General features: G+C 38.3%; 1 protein-coding gene and 1 pseudogene across 4 annotated transcripts in view; one reads left to right on the forward strand and one right to left on the reverse strand.

Annotated features, from left to right (window-relative positions):
* ADK (adenosine kinase) overlaps positions 1–21173 on the reverse strand; it is a 507004-nt gene that overhangs the window by 469836 nt on the left and 15995 nt on the right. The window contains exon 1 of one of the 4 annotated variants that reach the window (XM_036073059.2): positions 14938–15138. The exons of the other annotated variants lie outside the window; for them this stretch is intronic. Within the exon in view, the coding sequence (XP_035928952.1) occupies positions 14938–14951 (14 nt within the window). The 5' untranslated portion in view covers positions 14952–15138. Of the gene's footprint in view, positions 1–14937; positions 15139–21173 lie in introns of those variants that run through there. 4 annotated transcript variants of the gene reach the window in all.
* LOC118523463 (proteasome assembly chaperone 2 pseudogene) lies at positions 6068–6989 on the forward strand (annotated as a pseudogene).

Raw genomic sequence — 21173 nt, forward strand, 5'->3', positions numbered from 1 at the left:
ATAATAGGGGCACCTGGGTGGCTGAGTTGGTTAAGCATCCAACTCTTGGTTTCAGCTCAGGTCATGACGTCAGGGTCGTGAGGTCAAGCCCCCCACTGGACTCCTTACTCAGCATGGAGTCTGCTTGAGATCTGTCCTCCCTCCCTCCCCTCCCCCTCTGCTCCTCCTCCTAACTCGCATGCCAGCTCACTCTCTAAAATAAATAAATAAAATCTTAAAAAAAAATAAGAAGTACAGATAATAAACTGGACTTGTGACTGGAATCTGAAGTGTGGGAGGGGACAGTCTTGTGGGACTGAGCCCTTAACTTGTGGCATCTAACACTATCTCCATGTAGATAGTGTCAGAATAGAGTTAACTGCTTGGTGGTGTTGGAAAACCCACACATTGTACCTGCCCTATGCATCTCTTCCATTTGGCTTCATACTTTATGATAAACAGGTAACAATAAACAAGTATACATTAAAAACATAATAAAAAGGAAGACATTCAAAAGAAATAAAATAGTATCTTAGGCTAGGTTCTCCCAAAAGCAGAGCCTGAGACAAGGGCTTATAAACAAGGCCCTTATTTGAAAAGTGATTCCCGAAAGCAGAAGTGAGAGATAAGGGAGTGACACAAGAAAAAGTAAAAGTCTATGAAGATGTTACTGAGTTGGCCATGATGAGAAATGATATTGCTCCATCCCATCAATACAGGTGACTGTGGCTCAAACTTTTCAGGAAAACTTTTAAAATGTGATTCAGAGATCTCCGTCTAAAGGACAAAAGAGAGAGAGAATTTATACAATTTATACAGTGACTACTCTCTCCCATTACAAGAAGTACAAAGCATGGGCCCTAACAAGAAATGCTATTAGGCCGTAATTGTCCAAAGCCTGTGTGGAACCTGTTGCAGCAACAATGGCTAGTCTAAGAGCTGGGGACATAATGGGAAAGTAGCACATAAGACGTATCTATGTTAAAATTATACAATTATTTCTTGGGGCACCTCGCTGGCTCGGTCGGTAGAACACACAAGTCTTGATCTTGGGGTTGTGAGTTGAGTCCCATGTTGGGGATAGAGATTACTTAAAAAACTATACAATTATTTCCAAAAGCAAATACTTTAAACTGCTCTCCATCATTGTATTATTAATATGACTTCATTCTAATATGACAAATTAAAACTCTGCTAAAAACATTAATTCTTCAAAATGACCAGTTCCTTAAATACAAACAGATACAAACTAGTGTCCAGGCCAGTGCACACAAAGACAAGCATTACACTTCTTAAATGGCAAAGAACCTACGTAAGTAAGCATTTATTGTGATCTTGTTCTACTAGATGTAAGCATACTGGGATTACTATTTTGTTCCAAATGTTATCAATGTCTTTTTCCTGGAATGGATGCTAAGATGAAAGATACTGAATGTTTTTTTGGTCAGTCATTTTCAAATTCCTCATAATTTAGAACCCCAGCAACATAAACCTGTCCTATAATTATTATTTGGTTCGACAGCTAACAAATTTTATGCACTAACACAGATATCAGAGTAAGAGTTCCTGAGAATAATTTGTTTAGGCTTTTGATAAATTAATGTTATCAGCCCTCTGGCTAGCAAAAATGTTTAGTTGCACTATCGTGCAAGAATAAATACTAATAAAGAGTGTCTTTTTTTTTTTTAAGATTTTATTTATTTATTTGACAGAGAGAGACACAGCGAGAGAGGGAATACAAGCAGAGGGAGTGGGAGAGGGAGAAGCGCTGAGCAGGGAGCCCGATGCGGGGATGCAAGCTGTATTGCAGGACCCCGGGATCATGACCTGAGCCAAAGGCAGACGCTTAACAACTGAGCCACACAAGCACCCAACAAAGAGTGTCCTTAACTGTTCTACCAATCATCGTCTCTTTAAATCCAGAAACCTCAGCTTTATATGTGATTTCTCTTTCCACCACCAAGCACCATCTTACCAGTAACTGCATTTTCTCAGTTTTATTGAACAGTTCTTATACCAGGAACCTCCACAACATCCCACTGGCATTGCTTTTAATTAGGCCTAAATTCATATACTACTAATTATTTGGCCACAATAAATTCTATACAGTATCACCCAAATTATATTATTTAAACAATCTATTGTATTTTTCTACTTAAAGTCAGCCTAGCTTCCAATTATATATAGGATAAAATCTAAAAGACTTAGCCTTTTTAACATACACGACATTGAATCTAGCTGGAACCTACCGTATTTCATCAAATCTAATATGCCCTGAACTGTAATATATATTCCAATTTTTCATGGTGATTGGCAAAACACAATTAGTTATAAAATACATGCTAATTTCAGGGATATTAAAGTGGGAAGAAATGTGCATATTAAAATCACTGAAATATGGTGCCAAACTTTATCTCTCACCATTCTAATACATACATCATCTATTTGCTAATTATAATACTTCACTGTTCCTGAAAAAACTGACTGCAGTCCTTCCCCTACTTCTTTTGCCTGGCAAATTCCCATTCATCTTTTCAAAATTTCTCATATGACACCTCTTTCAGATATTATTCTCTGCCCAACTCATACTGAAAGGTTCCCATGTAAAGGTGCACAAGTTGTCCCCTGCACAACTCCAGAGGGTGATGTTCACAGTATGAATGATAGCTTCTGGAGTTCTGTGTTAAGTACTGCTGTCTGTCCTCCCAAAGTTTTATTCATTCTCTCCCCCTAGGTTCTGTAAGTTCTTTGATAAACTTTTTTAACAGTGAAATGACAGAACACTAATTCAAGATAGGTTGTGATAAGTTAAAAAGGAACACTGTGCTCCCTAGAGCAATCACTAAACAGTAATACAAAAAGGGGCACCTGAGTGGCTCAGTTGGTTAAGCATCTGCCTTCGGCTCAGGTCATGATCCCAGGGTCCTGGGATCAAAACCCGCATCAGGTTCCCCACTCAGCAGGGGAGTCTGCTTCTCCCTCTCCCTCCCTCCCCACTCATGCTCTGTCACTCTCTCTCATTCTCTCAATTAAATAAATAAAATCTTTAAAAAAAAAAAATACAACAAAATCTAATAGAGGATATAAAATGAAAAACTACAACATACTCAACTTAGAAAAGGTGGCAGGAAAGACAAAACAACATAAAGGATAATGGAAAACAAAAGGATGGTATACTAAAACCCAACTGTATTAGTAATTATATTAAATGTAAATGGATAAACACTCCCAATTAAAAGATAAAGACTGTCACACTGGATTAAAAACTAAATGGGGCACCTAGGGGCTCAGTTGGTTGGGCATCCAACTCTTGATTTTGGCACAATGGTGATCTCAGGGTCATGTGATGGAGCCCAGCATCAGGCTCCGTGCTCAGTGCAGGATCTGCTTGGGATTCTCTCTCTCCCTTTCCTCTGCCCCTCCCTCCGCCCTCGCTTGCATACGCTCTCTCTAAATAAATAGCTAAAAATTTTAGAAAAACAAATTAAACATAATTTGCTAGAGATACACTTTGCATATAAAGGCATAGAGAGTTTGAAAATAAATGAATAGAAAGATATTCTATGCAAACACTAATTATAAGAAAATTGCAGTGGCTATATTAGTATCATACAGGTAGACTTTATTAAAGTATAGCTGACATGCAATGTTACATTAGTTTTAGCTGTACAAAACAGTGATTTAACAACTCTATACATTATGTTATGTGCACAAGTGTAGCTACCAACTGTCACCATACAATGCTACTACAATACCATCAACTATATTCCCTATGCTGTACAGACTTTAAAACTAGGTAGACTTTAAAACAAGGAGTGGCACCATATAAAAGGGATTTCATATAAATAAGTCATTTCATCAAGAAAAGAAAATAAGTGGCTTCAAAAAACTTGGGGGAAAAAAATTGAGAGAAACAAATTAAACAAATGCACAGTCTTAACACCCCTCCTTTGGTAATTGGCAAAAGACAAAAATAAGGAAGGACTCACACTATTGGACATTTATCCTAGAAAAATGAAAACTTAAGTTTGCACAAAAACCTGTACACAAACGTTCACAACAGCTTTATCTGTAATAATAAATAAAAAAAAAAAAAACTGGAAATGACCAAATGTCCTTCAACAAGTTAGTAGGTAAACAAATTGTAGTACACCAATATAATAGATGAACATGGAATAATAAAAAGAAATGAACTATGATATAATTTGGATGTATCTCAAAGACACATGCCAAGTGAAAATAAAAGCCATGTCTATGTGTTACATACTGTATGATTCCATTTATATAACAATCTCAAAGTGACAAAATTATATTGCTAAAGAACAGATTAGTAGTTGCCAGGCCTTGAGGAGAGGGGGTGAACATAAAGGGATAACACAAAACAGTTTCTTTGTGGTGACAGAACAGTCTAGGACCCTGAGTTAATGGTTACACTAATCTGGACATGATAAAATTTTAGGGAACTATATACACCACCACCACCTGGCCAGTAAAAAACAGTGTGTGCAAAAACTGGTAACATTCTAGTAACATCTGTAGTCAACTTAAGAGTTCTGTATTAATAAGGAAAGTTGGGTGAAGAAGAGTGCACAGGAACTCTCTGTACTATTCCTGCAACTTATGTGAGTCTTAATGTATTTCAAAAGAAAGGAAGAGTATATTAAAAATGTTTTAAAAGACAATTGGGGTGACATTATGACAAATAAGAGCCTCCAAAGACCATCTCTTCCATTAAAGCAACAAGACATCCAAAAAAAAAAAAAGTCAAAATCAACTTTTTCAGAACTCTAAATATTAACCAAGGGCTTACAACAATCTGGGAAGCATTTTAAAAAAAGGCCAAATACCATTAAAAACAGCAAGCTTTGTGCCATTTTAACTTGCCCTATCCCCATCCCCCTCTTCCCAGCTCCATGGTAGCTTTAAAAAGCAAAATCACACACACACATTCAAAACCAGGAGCCTAGCAGCTACTGGAGGGGTCAGAAGAGGACTGGAGCTCTTTCAAAGCCCTATTTTCAGAGAACTGCTATTATTTGAGCTTACAGGCAGTCCCCTGAAAAACCCCATTCCTGAGGCTTCTTCTTATTTGACCTCAGAGCTTGCCCAGCTCTAACAGCCTTTTCCCCAGGGGAATTTGTCAGAAACAATCAGCTGCAATCGTTTAACATCCCAGCTTCTGAAGCAGTTGGCCCAAACAAGAAGCTAACCGAAAAACTTAAAAGGAAAAGTGGGGGCATGAGATATCCATAAAGGGTTCTGAAAAGTTCTGAATATTCCTGAGAATCTAGAAGGCCATGTACATGTGCCCAGAGCTGTGGCATGCTCAAGAAAAACCTGAAAGGTCCTAAGCAATCATCTCTGAGCCATAAGCCTCTGCACAAGCAGGAAATAAAGGTTATGGCAGAGTTGTAAGCCTGCCTGAGTATGAAACATATGCTTCTACAAGCACACAGAGCACTCAGCAAAGATTGGGAGACAGTAACAAGCATTGGCAAGAATGTGGAGAAATTGGAGCACCTGGGTGACTCAGTCGATTAAGCAGCCTGCTCTCGATTTCGACTCAGGTCATGATCTCAGGGTCCTGGGACTGAGCCCCCATGTTGGCTGAGCTCAGCGGGGAGTCCGCTTGAGGATTCTTTCTTTCTCTCCCTCTGCCCCTCCCCCCTACTCACATACCCGCAGGCTCTCTTTCTCTCTCTCTCTCTAAAATAAATCTTTTTTTAAAAATTTTTAAATCTTCTATCCTTTTACCCAAAAAACATTCCAGGCCCAGATAGCTTCATTACTGAATTCTATAAAAAAGGTAAAGAAAAAATACCAATCATACAAAACTACATTATGACAGTGTGGTACTAGCCTAACAATATACAAACAGATCAATGGATCAAAATAGTGAGTCCTGGAAAAAACCTACACCAATCTAATCAACTGACTGAGGACTCTTTCAAGAAACTCTTACACCACAGCAAGAAGATAGTTTAAGATGGATCATAGATGTAAATGTGAAAGCTAAAACCGTAAAACTGGTTGCTAGAGGCTCTGGGGACTCCAGCGCATCCACGCGGCGCGGCGCTCGCGGTTTCGCCTTTGCGCCCGCGCTCACCCCGTTCTCCCACTTCTGTGGGGCCATAGTCGTTCCGTGTGGAGAGTCAGTCCCCGAACTCACGGGCTACACTTTCCTAATGCCAGCAGTATCTGTTGGAAATGTCGGACAGCTTGCAATGGATTTGATTATTTCTACACTAAATATGTGTAAGAATGGTTACTTCTATACCGATTGTCTTGTTCCGATGGTTGGAAACAATCCATATGCAACTGCAGAAGAAAATTGAACAGAACTCAGTATAAATGCTGAAATATATCCATTGCCTTCAAAGAAGCTAGTGGCTCTTCAGTTAAGATCCATTTTTATTAAGTATAAATCAAAGCCATTCTGTGAAAAACTGCTTTCCTGGGTGAAAAGTAGTAACTGTGCCAAAGTTATTGTTCTTTCAAGCATTCATATCACCCTAATGATCTACAGCTTCGCAGATGTTCTAAAGAAATCCCAATGGTGGGGGCGCCTGGGTGGCTCAGTCGTTAAGCGTCTGCCTTCGGCTCAGGTCATCATCCCAGAGTCCTTGGATCGAGACCCACATCGGGCTCCCTGCTCAGCGGGAAGCCTGCTTCTCCCTCTCCCACTCCCTCTGCTTGTGTTCCCTCTCTCGCTGTGTCTGTCAAAAGAATATTTAAAAAAAGAAATCCCAATGGTGGTTCTGCTGAAATTTGTTTCAGAAGGAGACAATATCCCAGATGCATTAGGTCTTGTTGAGTATCTTAACGAATGGCTTCAGATAATCAAACCATGTTTACAGTGTGATGACCCCACAGCATCTGCCTTGCAGTGGAAAATGCCAAGTTCGTGGAGATTACTCTTTGGCAGTGGTCTTCCCCCTGTGCTTTTTTTCAATCTTTTTTCAGTTTTATACCTTATGTCACAAGACATTTATTACCAACACAACTGTTAAACAACTATATAAAAAGTTATATTATCTGAGATGTATTAGAAAATAAATCTTTACTTTTCACAAAAATCTCAAAGAAAATGGATTAACAAAAGTTGTTTTGCCATGCTTTTCACTATATACAACAAATGTAAATTTTGTACAATAAAATATTTTCTAAGTAATTTTGTCTGAAAAAAAAATAAAAATAAAACTCTAAAACTTCTAGAAGAAAATGTAACAGAATAGTTACACAATTTTGTGACAGGGATAAGGAAAGATTTCTAAGAACACAACAGGTAATAATCATAAAATAAATCAAATCTATTAATTTGACTTCATCAAAATTTAAAACTTCTGCTCCCAAAAGATACTAAAATGGAAAGACATGGCTCAAAGTGTGGAGAAAACATCTGCAAACATATCTAAGTGTGTGTGTGAGAGTGTGTGTGTGTGTGTGTGTGTAAAATTTGAAAAATTACTTGTGTCCAGAATATAAAGAGAACTACAAATCAGCAACAACATGGAAAAAAAAAAAAAAAACTATAGGTTAAAAGACTTAAACTGACAGTTCAAAAGAAAAGATAAGCAAATGGTATATAATCACAACATCATTAGTCATTAAGGCACTGAAAACTAAAACCATGAAATACAACTACAAACCCACCAGAATGGCTAAATAAAAAAATGCCAAACATTGTTAAGAATATGGAATAACTGGAGGCGCCTGAGTGGCTCAGTTGGTTAAGTGTCTGCCTTCAGCTCAGGTCCTGGATCCTGGGATGGAGCCCTGTGTTTGGCTCCCTGCTCAGCAGAGAATCTGCTTCTTTCTCTCCCTCTGCCCCTCCTCCCAGCTTGTGCTTTCTCTCTCTCTCTCTCTCAAATAAATAAATGAAATCTTAAAAAAAAAAAAAAGAATATGGAATAACTGGAAGTTTCATAACACCACTAGTAGGAATGTGGAATGTGTTCAGTTTTCCATTTTGAAAAAGCTTGGTGGTTTCTAAAGGTAAATAGACATCTATCCTAGGACACAGCAATTCCATACCTAGGTATTTACACAAATCCATACAACGGCTTAAAAAAATGTTCATAGCAACTTTATTTATAGTAACCAAAAACTAGAAATAACTCAAAGTCCACCAACAGGCTGTTACTATCTCCATATAATGGAATATTACTCAGCAATGAAAAGGAACAAACTACTGACATACACATCAAAATGGATGAATCTCAAAATAATTATTGAACAAAAGTAACCAGATAAAAGTAAATAGACACAAATAATACTTACTGTATAATTTCATGTATATGAAGTTCTACAACATGCAAACCAATATCTACCGATAGAAATCAGAAAATGGTTGCCTGGATAGGAGAGGGAGTAGGATTGATAGAAAAGAGGAAGGGGAAATGAACATGTTTTATATATTGACCTGAGTTGTATTTATACAAATAAATAAATATATATGTACTCATATTCAAAATTTAGTGAACTTCGGATCTGTGATTTTACTATATGGAAATTATATCACTGACATTTTTTTCACTAGCCAAGTGAATAGAATGAAGAAATATTTATGTCCCTTAGGCTCTGTAAGGCCAATTCTTGCATTTGTATTCTGAATACACCTTCTTGCACACTCAAGAAAATGATCTCTGATAAGGTAACTTATTTAATAAAACTCTTTTTTTTTTTTTTACAAAAAATTAGAAGTTTATAGTGTTCCCTACTAATGAGACACTAACTTATGTAGTAAATCTTTTTTTTTTTTTTTTTAAGATTTTATTTATTTGTCAGAAAGAGAGAGACAGAGAGAGAGCACAAGCAGGGGGGAGCGGCAGGCAGGAGGAGGAGCAGGCTCCCCACTGAGCAAGGAACCCAATGCGGAACTCGATCCCAGGACCCTGGGATCATGACCTGAGCCGAAGGCAGACACTTAACCGACTGAGCCACCCAGGCATCTCAAGTAATAAATCTCTTTTTGACCAAAAAAAAAAAAAAAAATCTCTTCCCTCTGTCCAGCTTCATCTGTTTTTTTGCTTCCTAAAGGATCATTCTTTCCGGCATACAAATAATGTTGACAATTTCAGCCCTCCCCACCCCAAAAATCTCCATATATATCTTCAACTATTATTAATTCCCTGCTGCCCATTACAGTAAAACACTTATAAAAGATAGTCTATGCTCTGTTAAACAGTAAGTTCCCTTAAACTAGATACAATTGTTCATTTTATTTAATTCTTTTAGTTATCTCTACACCCAACATGGGGCTTGAACTCATGACCCCGAGATCCAGAGTCACACGTTCTTCCGACTAAGCCAGCCAGGCACTCCAAAATTGTTCATTTTAAATTCAATTTTCAGAAGTACATATGTGACATGACTAACACGTATAATTTGTAGCTTAAACATTTTTATGTTACTGTCATTTTTTTTTTATGTTATTGTCTTTAAATCCTCACAATAGCCCCACTGGGTAGGTATTGCAATTATCTCTAACAGAAATAAGAGGTTCAGGATGGTTTTATTTTTTTTTAAAGATTTTATTTATTTATTTGATATACACAGAGAGAGAGAGCGCGCACGCACACAAGCAGGGGGAGTGGTAGGCAGAGGGAAAAGCAGACTCCCCGCAGAGCAGGGGGAGCCCAATGCAGGACTCTGGATCCCAGGACCCCGGGATCATGACCTGAGCCGAAGGCAGTCAGTCGCTTAACCAACTGAGCCACCCAGGCACCCCAGAAAGGTTTTATAACCTGCCAGAAGTCAGACAACAAATAAATGATTCCCAACTTCAAATTATGTGCTTTCATGTTTTATATACTACATCTGGACATCCAGAACTCTCAGTACAATAAAAATGTCTGACCGATGAAAAATACCCAAACCTAGACAAAATATAGGCTAATATTCCATTATCTTATGGTTCTATTTCAAATCTACTACAACAAAATTATTACAGTGTACAAGTAGATGACCAGATAATTTATTACCCAAATGGGACACATTTGAGAATAAAGGAAGAGCTATTAATAATTATGCCAAGATAACTAGCATGATCCAGGACTGTCCTGGGCAAACTGGGACATACGGTCATCCTATTTATAAGCCAGCTTTGATATTTGAAAATAAAAATCCATACTTATGTTTTATTATAGTATTTTTTAAATAACAATTTAAAACTGGCATGAGTAGGCATGAAGAGGTAAAGAAACAAGATCGTTAACCAATGTGACAGGAAAGGGTTAACATTCAAACAGTCTAGGCAATCATTTTGGTTCCCTTCTATCTTTTGACAGTTCTTATTGTAGCAATACTGTGGCTGAAAAGATTTGTAGTTAGAAAACCTTGTATGCTTTTTCAAACAAAGATGACCTATTTACAAATATGAGCATTAACAACTGACAACACTGCACAGTTCTTTTTTTTTTTTAAGATTTTATTTATTTATTTGTCAGAGAGAGAAACAGAGCGCATGCACAAGCAGGGGGAGCCGCAGGCTGAGGGAGAAGCAGACTTCCCGCTGAGCAAGGAGCCTAATGCGGGACTTGATCCCAGGACCCTGGGATCATGACCTGAGCCGAAGGCAGATGCTTAACCAACTGAGCTACCCAGGCATCCCAACACTGCACAGTTCTGTATGAGAAGGATTTCTGTTTTCATTCTTCAGAATATTTCATAAATGAAACAATTTCATTTTATTTTAAAAAGCTCATTTGCCTAAGAAGTCCCATAGCATAAAAAAGTTTGCATAGTAATCTGAAATTTACAATTCTTATAAAAGACACAGGTCCTGCAATGAGTCTGAAAATTCTATTTAAAGGCTCCAAAGAAACTAACTCAACAAAGCAAGGCAGTTTCAATCTTAGCCACATTTTAGTCTCCATATGAATGTTCACCATCTGAGTGGCTTGGCAGATCTTACTGGATGCATCTCAAAAGTCTTGAGTGTTACAAGAAAAATACCCTAGGACCCAACCCACAGCCCACATAATTTTCCAATGTAGGCCTAACCCACAAAAGTAGTTCCAGAATCATCATGTAGGGCACAGTCATGTCAAGTCCCAGAATAGACCAAATCAGACCTGTCTGGACAGGCCAAAGAATAGGGTTCCTTAGCTCTATAGCAAACACTCTCCCTGTCTCCCTACCTCATTTTCCTAGTCTTCCTGGCACAAAATCAAGTTCTAAAGCAATGTCCAAAAACAGTATAGGCACTGATGTTAGGAAAACAAGGCAATATTCACAACAGTATTTTGAAACAGTGTTGCTCAGTGAAAAGTACATAAAGTAGGAGTCAGAAGACCTAAGTTCTATCTTAAGCTCTACCACTGCCTAAATAGGACATACCCTTCACTTTGAGCCTCAAGGTCCAGTATAGAGAAAGGAAAAGGGTAAAATGCCCTCTAAGATTCTTTCTCTTTTTTTTTTAAGATTTTTTATTTATTTAATTGAGAGAGAGAAAGAGAGCAGGAACAGGCAGAGGGGCAGAGGGAGAAGGAGAAGCAGACTCCCCGCTGAGCAGGGAGCCCAATGCCGGACTTGATCCAGGGACCCCCCAGATCATGACCTAAGCCAAAGGCGGACGCTTAACCAACTGAGCACCCTCTAAGATTCTCATCTAGTCCTAACACTGCACATCTTTCGATGTCTCCTGAATTTAACTCAAGCATCAACTTTCCTATTGGGCCAATTAAAAATGACAAGAGCATCAATTTATCAAATATGTTCTATCATTTCCCAAATAAAGACCAGTTGGAATCTGATATATATATAATAAAAGACAAAAGTTATTCTTCAAGGATTATTGGTTTTAGAGGCTGTAAATTTAGACTTCATTAATAATGATGCAGCAGAGCAGAATACAAATAAGTCAAAAAGATAGTATCTCCAGCCAATTTCATTAAAAGATCTTAAGTTTTTTAAAAAATGCTTTTGATTTAAATCATTATTTATGAATTCCTAATAGCTGAATGCTAAATTGTAAAGGGCATTGAACCAGGTGTCTATAGAGATCTGGATTCTAGTTCAAATCTGCAACTGTTGGGTTGAGCTTAAACCAATCGCAGTATCTCTTAGCTTCAGTTTCTTGAAATGTAAAATGAGGGAGGGAATCAGATGGGTAAGTTTGCTTCCTATTTAAAAATTTAAAATTTAAACTTTTTTCAGACAACACTTTCTCTAAGAGATTCAAATTGCTTTAATGAGAGAACATTGCATTTATAAAATGCCTTAAAATTTAAAAGCACTTTCATACCTACCTAACAACACTGTGGGATACATATTAGTATCATCATCACTGAATATTTCATTAAACAAATGTCCAGAGAAGAAAAGGAAAGGAAAATCAGTGAACTCAAGAAAAATGATTCAGTTAGAACCCAGGTATGCTGACCACTAGTCCTCACTGGTTTCCAATCTTACGTTCTGTCATTGCAAAGACTTACATATTACTGTATTTAGCAAGAATTATTTTAAGTATGGTGTAAAAAACATTGGACATAAAGTCAGATTTGGATAATTTTGTGATCTGCATCACTCTCCTCACCAGTAAAAGCTGGTCAATAATACCCATCTTTGGGCTACTGTTAGACTAGGCACAAAACAGGAACAAGCCTAATACCATGTTTGTGAAAACTAAAACTGACAAAATTCACTGAATGCAGTCTTCAGTGGAAAGTGGCTGGTATCTTTAGGATTACCAACTCATTCAAAACTGCGACCACATATAGAGAGTTGCTTCAACTTCAGTAGTCTCCCTGCCTACTCATGAACCTAAGTTCTAAGTTATCAAATTCCTTAGAGGACTAAAGAAAAGCAAAAGAGAGTTGCTATAATTGTTTCTCACAATACTTGACAATTTTTGTCCATAGAAGCAGCTTTTTCAGGAAACTTAAGTATATTGTTTCTATAAAAGCATCATGCAGTGCACTACGTCATGGACGTCTGTATTTAATTCCTAACTGCCACTAAATGATTTCGCACAAGGCACTCAACTTTTCTTGGTCTGTTTCCTCAGGTGCAAATGTGGTATCTGGTTTAGATAACATATACAAAATTTGGGGGGGTCGGAGTGACTGGGTGGCTCAGTCAGTTAAGCATCTGCCTTTGGCTCAGGTCATGATCCTAGGGTCCTGGGATTGAGCCCCACGTCGGGCTCCCTGCTCAGGGAGAGCCTGCTTCTCCCTCTCCCTCTACTGCCGCTCCCACTGCTTGTGCACGCTCTCTCTCTCTCTGTCAACTAATAAATAAATATTATTAAATTATATTTATATTATATATATATTTATATTATATATATAGTATTAAATTATATTTATAAATAAATAAAATCTTTAAAAAAATAAAAAAATTTGGGGGGTCATCATTGTGATTCAAGACTATGTAAAATACAAACGAACATCTAAAGAAACAACCATAAAATTTAACTATTAGCAATTATCAATCCTTCCATAAGTCAAATAAGGCTGATGTCAACCTTTAATTCAGTCTTGAACACAACAGCCAATTCAACCCCTACATTAAACACCCATCCGGTTGTCACTTGCCAAGCAACAGAAGCTTTAGATTTGTGTTTCTCCACTGAAGAGCAGTCAGGACCATTGTCTAATGGTCAGTTAAGACTGAGTCCACATAAGAACTGATTCTTAACATAGAAAGTATTTGACCCACACTCCTAATTAGCAGCAGGCTGCAAGGATGGGAATGGAAGTGGGAGTGAGGTGAGGGGAGATTAACTTGCTTTGACAGCATGATGTTAATTCATCCAAAAACACTCTTAGCATTAAAAGCTAGACTCCCACATCCCAATATAACTTACTGTGAAACCTTTCCAAGTAGGTCTCCAAGTTTTAGCACCTGGATTTCTCCTTCTGCATAATGAGGTAAATATTCTTTGTCTATGTTAGTATAAAATTATATAATTTAAGAAAGAAACTATATCCGAGTTCAGCACAGTTGCATCTTACCTTATCTTACCTGAGGATTAGGTTTCCAAGTCATCTCTTAATTATATAGTCAAAATTGCCACTGAGATATCATCAGGGCTTAGACTGTTGGCAGCTCACAAGCCAAAAATTAATTTAGTTTATTCTCTTCAATTTGTGCTAGAGCCTCCCTTTCCCTGGGACAATGAACGCCAAGGTCTACTTTAAAAGAGGCAGTTCAGAACACTGGGTAAATAAAGCAATTTATGTCTTTTTATAAATAGTCGCATTAGCATAGTTAAACATTCAGTCAATGCTACCTGCACAAAGTGGAGCGGCCCCTTAAGCTGTCACCATTAAGAAAACAAAAACAAACAAACAAAAAAACCGAAGCTTCACAACTTTGGAAGAGCAATTGGGGTTAAGTCTCCAGTTCATGGCTCTCATTATATACCTACTATCTCACAAAAGTCATTTCACTTGTAACTCTCAGATCCAAGTGGGTCAACAGATGGTACCTTGGGGAGCCAGAATACGAATTCCAGTCATAAGCAAACATTTTAGGGACACACAATTTCGCAACGTAGGGGCTATGTATCTGCATCAGAGCAGGGCCAAATATGCTGGTCTGCTCACGGCCATCAACGAAGTTGTCAGAAAGCATGGCATGCAGGCATAGCCACACACGGTCCACGTCACACTTCCTCAGGCGCTGGGTCACCCCTCGGGGGGAAAAGGCAGCTGCATTTTTTTCATGAGAAATCCACCACTACACACACAAGCAAGCTTCAAGCCCTGGGATCTGGGCGAGGGTCACCTCAGCGGTGCTGCTAGTTACAGGGCTCCGCCATGTGCAAGAGACCCAAAAACTTCTGAGAGCAGCAATGACCAAATGAAAAGTGCAGAGAGAACCTCCATCGTGAGGGGGACCCGTGCCACGGGGAGGATGCAGACCACTCAAGAGAAGGGGCGACAGTTCTCAGCAGTCGGGAGGCTAACGCCCAGCAGGCGAGCACTTTAGGCTGCCGCCCTCTCTCATTACCTGATGGACGTCATGGCTTCACTTTCCTGCCCCACGCACCAGCGCTCGCCTCAGATGCTCTGCGTCCGCACCGGCAGCAGCAGCGGCAAGAGCAGCAGCAGGTACCACGGCAACTGCTCCTCTGCTCAGGCACTCGGCGACCGGGAGCGCGTCCTCACACACCCCGCACGCCGGCGGCCCCGGCCGAGCCGGCCCCACGCGCTGATTGGTCGCGCCGGGAGGGGGCGGGCGCTCCGCCCACGGCCGGCGGCCGGAGATGAGCCCGGGGCGCCTCCGGCCGAGGCGAGCCGCCCGCGTGTCTCCTGTCCGCTCCCTGGCGCGCTGGCTAGCGCAGTGGCTAGCGGGCGCGGTGGCCATCTTGAGTCTTGGTAACGAGGTTCCCCCTATTCCCGGCTTATGGGGCAGGAGGTTGGGTGCCCGCCTCAAAAATGGCCGCCCCAACTGGCAACGGGTCTGTCAGTCACATGGCCGCGGTCTACCTCTGCAAGCTCAGGTCGCTTTAACAGGACTTGGGACAGGGACGCTGTCAGGGCAGTCTGTGGGGATGGGGTTAAACAGCCTGGAAAACCCATCTGCAGAAGAAAAGCAGCAACCTTCTGGGAAAACCTCAGCCCGGGGAAAATCGAATGCGTGGCAACAGCAGCAGGATGTGTTAAATTCGAACTCGCAGCCTTTAAGAATCAGTTGCTGAGTCCAGTGGTCTCCAAACGTTCTTGGACTTCAGAAACACTTAGAACGGTTTAATATGGAAGGGTCCAGGGCCCACTGTAAACTTTGTGCATCAGAATCTAGAAAGGTGGGGCCCGGATACTGGTATTTTTAGCGAGTACCAGGTGTGATCCACGTACACATACAAAGTTTTAAAGCCTCTGGGTCAAATTGGCCCACTCATACTATACTGCTTACCACACTTTTCTGAAAAGTATGCAAAGGTCTGAAGCAAGAATCTAATGCCATAGAGGGGGGAAAAAATGGAAGGACCCTAACTCCTGGTCTTAACGTTACAATTTAGTGGGGCTAAAGGGTTAAGAAACTGATTCTGAACCACTAATAAGACAGGTAAATTTCAACTGCGGTAATGATCGGAGGGAGGAAAATCATTGTAAGCTTTATGACCTAAATAGCTTTTCTTTATTCCCTCTTTATTCTCGGTAAAGTAGTATTTATATTAACACACTACAGCCTCCAGTGGCATTCACTTACTGACCATATAGGGTGTGATCAATTCCACAGGTCTGAAATCAGTTATATTAGAAACACGATCCAACATATGATACTGAAATGTGCCCAATGTGATCGAAATAATTGAATTTATTTTATTTTATTAAATTTTAAAACAAAGCAATGTAAAATATTTTCCATCAAACACAATTTTTTTCATTGGACTAGATCTCACTTTTTAACTGTTGAAAATTTAGCACCCAAATTGAGACACTGCAATTATAAAATACATACCAAATTTTTCAAGACTTAGTACAAAAAAATATATATCAAGTATTTCAGTAATAATTTTTATATTGATTACATGTTGTAATAATACTTGCTACATTGGGTTACATAAAACGTATTAAGATTAAACTGTTTCTTCTTACTATTTTAATGTGGCTACTAGAAAACTTAAAACATATGGGTCTTGCATTACATTTCTACTGGACATTGCTGTTCCACTGTCCAAGTTAGACTTCCTTCTTTTCTTACCTATCATTGCCCCTCTGACAGAATAATTATGTTCACAAAATGAAATTAGTAGGGAAACCAGTTTATACAGATCTGTGGTTCCTTGCTAACCATCTAAAACATCAAGTATTTCAAGACTTCCAGTTTCATTCAAAAATGCTTTCTTTAGCATTGTTCTCTTTAATTTGTTAAATGACTATCCAGAACGAACCCATGGACTATAAATCTGGTGCGTTTAGTCCAGGACAAAAGAATGTTAAAAACCTAATTATGCTTGACTGAGTGAGAGTTTGACCAAATGTCCACAAGCAGACAAATCAGTTGTTCCTCTGGATTAAAAAAGATCTGAATCAAAGAAGCTGCAGAATAGCAATCTGAAGTGGAGGAGACATGAACAATTCAACACTTTCCCTCCTCCTCTTATGGAAAATGTTGACAGCCCACATGACTAAAGTCAAATCAGGAATAATCCTTAGAAAGGATTTCAAAACCTCAATGTAATTTTTAATATGCGATGTAGTATGGTGCTACTTTATTATGCATACATTATCATTTGAGGGAATCTTGTTAAAATAAGGGTTGGTCTCTGTGACCAAGATTTTGCCAATTCTTTATGCACCCAGATCTAATTAATTGCTTCTGGTCCCATAGGCCATGTTAAGTAGCAAGGTTGTAAAGGTAGCAAGACAGTATTTGGAACCTCTGCTTGGCTCCCTACTAGCTGCATGACCCTGGGCTGGTTCTTAACCTATCTGTCCCTCAGTTTACCCATTACATGCTTTTCAGGGCATTGTGAAAATTAAAAATTCTAGTAAAGTGTCCTTGGCACATGAGGTAAGTACTACTTTGTTATAATCACACGTGTTAAAATTACATCTCTGGGAAGCATGATATGAAATGAACATGAGGGGCGCCTGGGTGGCTCAGTCGATTAATCTTCTGCCTTCAGCTCAGGTCATGATCCCAGGGGTCTGGGATAGAGCCCCATGTTGGGCCAGGGAGCCTGCTTCTCCCTCTCCTCCCTGCTCCTGCTCTCTCTCAAATAAATAAAATCTAAAAAAAAGAAAAAGAAATGAACATGAATTTGGCCCTATGAAAAATAAAATGCACTTTTCCTCATGCCTAAAATACTTCAGTGATTCCCACTTTTGATTTTTAACAATAAAGTTTTTTTTAAATTAATTTTGGTACCAAAACAGCTAGACTTGAAATTTTATTTTTTAACAAATATAGTGAATTCTGTGTCATTAAGGAAAGATAAGAGTCTGCAATATTCAAATCTTTAATCAAAATAAAGCCATATCACATCCTCTTCATCTAATAATCTAAACTTTAAATGTCTTTCTCATAATCAGTCAATGCAACTTTCAAAAAGTTTACTCTTTTAAAATGTATTTAGGTACCAGAGTTCATTTCAGCAGGTATAAACATAAAAATGTTATTTGAGCAAATAGGGCTCATGTGTGATTGTCCTTTCAGAGTCAATCAGGTAGCGACAAGTGTAAAGACGTGTTTTTCCATGCAAAAGCAGATCTTTATTCTTTCTCTCCTAGGCCTTTTATTCTTTTTCTAATCTTCCCCTACCCTCTCTTCTACCCAGTTTTTCCCATCTCTCCCTCCTTCCTTCCCTCCCTCTAACATGCAAATACACACACACACACACACACACACAGCTAATGAGTATTATTACTTACCCAGCCTGTTAAACACTTTTTTAAGATTTTATTTTTTTTTAAAGATTTTATTTATTTGACAGAGAGAGATACAGCGCAAGAGGGAACACAAGTAGGGGGAGTGGGAGAGGGAGAAGCAGGCTTCCCGCGGAGCAGGAAGCCTGATACGGGGCTCGATCCTAGGACCCCCAGATCATGACCTGAGCCGAAGGCAGACGCTTAACAACTGAGCCACTTATTTGACAACGACTGAGCCACTTATTTGATGGAGAGAGATAGCGAGAGCAGGAACACAAGCAGGGGGAGTGGAGAGGGAGAAGCAGACTCCCTGCTGAGCAGGGAGCCCGATGCGGGGCTCCATCCCAGGACCCCAGGATCATGATCTGAGCCGAAGGCAGACGCTTAACCGACTGAGCCACCCAGGCACCCTACTTAAACTTTTTTGATCAATTTTTTAAGTAACTTATTTCAAATGTAATCTTTTCACTTCAGAGAAAAAGCAGCCAACTGAAATTTCTAACTTTCATTAACCTCCTTATAGCTTAAATCGGTGCATCAAGATAAGTGGGTCAGAACAGTTTGCTCTTGGGTAGATAAGTAAATATTTTATTTTATTTAACAGTTTGGTTAGTCAGCCACTATAAAAGCAAATAGATAACTAACCCCAAACAGCTAAGTGCCTCCAGGTAGCCTAAATAAATACGTAGACCCACCCTACTACATTTTTTCAACAAATGCTTCAAGCCCAAAAATGATAGCAAAGTTCTCTTCAAACACAACCAGTTTGCAGTTAAGGGTGCAATAAAACAAGCACTTTCATACATTGTTAGTGGGAGTATAAATTAATACATTTCTAGAAAGCTTTTTGGCAGTATGTGCCACCAATTCCTTTTTTAGGCAACTATCATAAATTAAAATAGAACAATGTGAACAAAGATTTGTACACCCATTTATTCATTTCAGCATTAATAGAAAAAATTTATGATATTCTAAATAACCAAAGTAGGGTAATGGTTAAATAAATTGCAGAAGAATGTTATGGAGCTATTACAAAATGTTTTCATAGACCTTTTAAGGATGTAGGAAAATACTCATGATATGTTAAATGAAGAAGCAAAATAAACAAAAGGAATGTAGAGTATGAGCTTGACTGTGTTAAAAAAAAAAAAATACATGCCATTATGCAAAGAAAAAAGATGGGAAAGAAATATACCAATATGTCATTATGGGTTTCTCTGGAAAGTGGGATTATGTGTAATTTTTACTTTCTTTTTCATATTGATCTACCTTATAAACTTTCTACTATATATTGGTTTTATTAATGTAAAATTTTCATATTATTAAATTTTAATTATATTTCTGAAATATTTTAAAAATACAAAAGTTATTCCTTCTGTTTTTTTAAAATGTATTTTTTAAATCACAACCCATCAAAACTACACTTTATTTTTGGAGGAACTGGGCTTATTTTACACATCTCATCTTTTCACGTATAAAGACTGTTTAAAACAGGAATAACAAAAATAAAATGTCTTTATGATTTTCTTGATTAATTTTAAATCTTAACTTGACAAAAATTAAAAGCATAAATACCACTTTTAGAGCTCTGCATAGCCCCTAAGAGGCCAGCTGTCACAACACTGAATTTGGAATGCCTTCCCTGCATATTACTTAAAAATACATCTCATTTCCTATAAATTAAGATGCTAATAAAATAATACTTCTAAAACCATCTATATCCTACTCCAAAAAGAGAAATTTCTTATCTCCCTAAAAATAAGTAGTGCCATAGCATAAGGTTCAGGAACCTGGGAAAAAGGAGATAGGAATTCTAATCCCGGACCTAACAAAGAACATTATAACCTTTAGCCATCAGTTTTCTTACCTGAAACACAAGGGAGTTTGTTATAGGTGACATCTTAAGCCCTAAAATTTCAGTTTTTATTGGCCAACGAAAGAAAAAAGTTCACTTGTGTCTCAATACAACTTGCGTTGTTTCTTTAAAGAGTTGATCAATGTTAATACAATTTTAGTTAGCTTTCATTATGGACAAGATTATTCTAAGAAACATTACTAAATGTATTAACTCTTCCCCAAAGACATTACATATAAAAGGTCTACTATTTTTATTTTCTTTTAATTATTAGCTGTAGATTCTTATGTCACATTTCACTTAAACATTACATATTCAAACAACATAATCTTTAAATGGAACCTGACCATTTGTTTCCCAGGAGAATTTGAAGAATGTAATAACATTTGATTGACTGAACTTTATTTAGTAAAAATTCTTAGCAACTCCCTCCCTGGAACACCTACACAGTGCTTCTTTATTTCCAGTGAACTACAGATCTCTGAAACTCAAAGAAAACCTCTAGTCTGAAGTACAGGATAACAGCACTACCCAATTATTTATGCTGCCAAGAATACATTTTTAAATTATACAATTGAATATCACTACCATTTCATGAAGAAAGGGCATTTTAACATAAAAATGTATAAAGGAGGGGCTCCTGGGTGGCTTAGTTGATTAAGTGTCCGACTCTTGATTTCAGCTCAGGTCATGAGATCGAGCCCCACGTCGGGCTCCACGCTCAGCATGGAGTCGGCTTGTCCCTGCTCCTCTCCCCGCTCGCTCTCTCTTTGCCTCTCTAATAAATAAACAAATAAATAAAATATTTTTAAAAAAATGTTTGAAGGACATCACAAAATAAAGAACAGCTCTTCCCAAAGTACTACTGGAATCTTTTGAAGTATAGTTTCTACAGAATAGATTTTTCTTATTTTTATTTCACTACAGATCTGGTCTATGGTACTTACAAACAAGCTTTTAGGAATTATTCACTCATTAACTCAACAAATATTTATTGAGCAGCTACTCGACTG

The sequence above is a fragment of the Halichoerus grypus genome, chromosome 7 (assembly GCF_964656455.1).
Source record: "Halichoerus grypus chromosome 7, mHalGry1.hap1.1, whole genome shotgun sequence".
Taxonomy (NCBI): Eukaryota; Metazoa; Chordata; class Mammalia; order Carnivora; family Phocidae; genus Halichoerus; species Halichoerus grypus.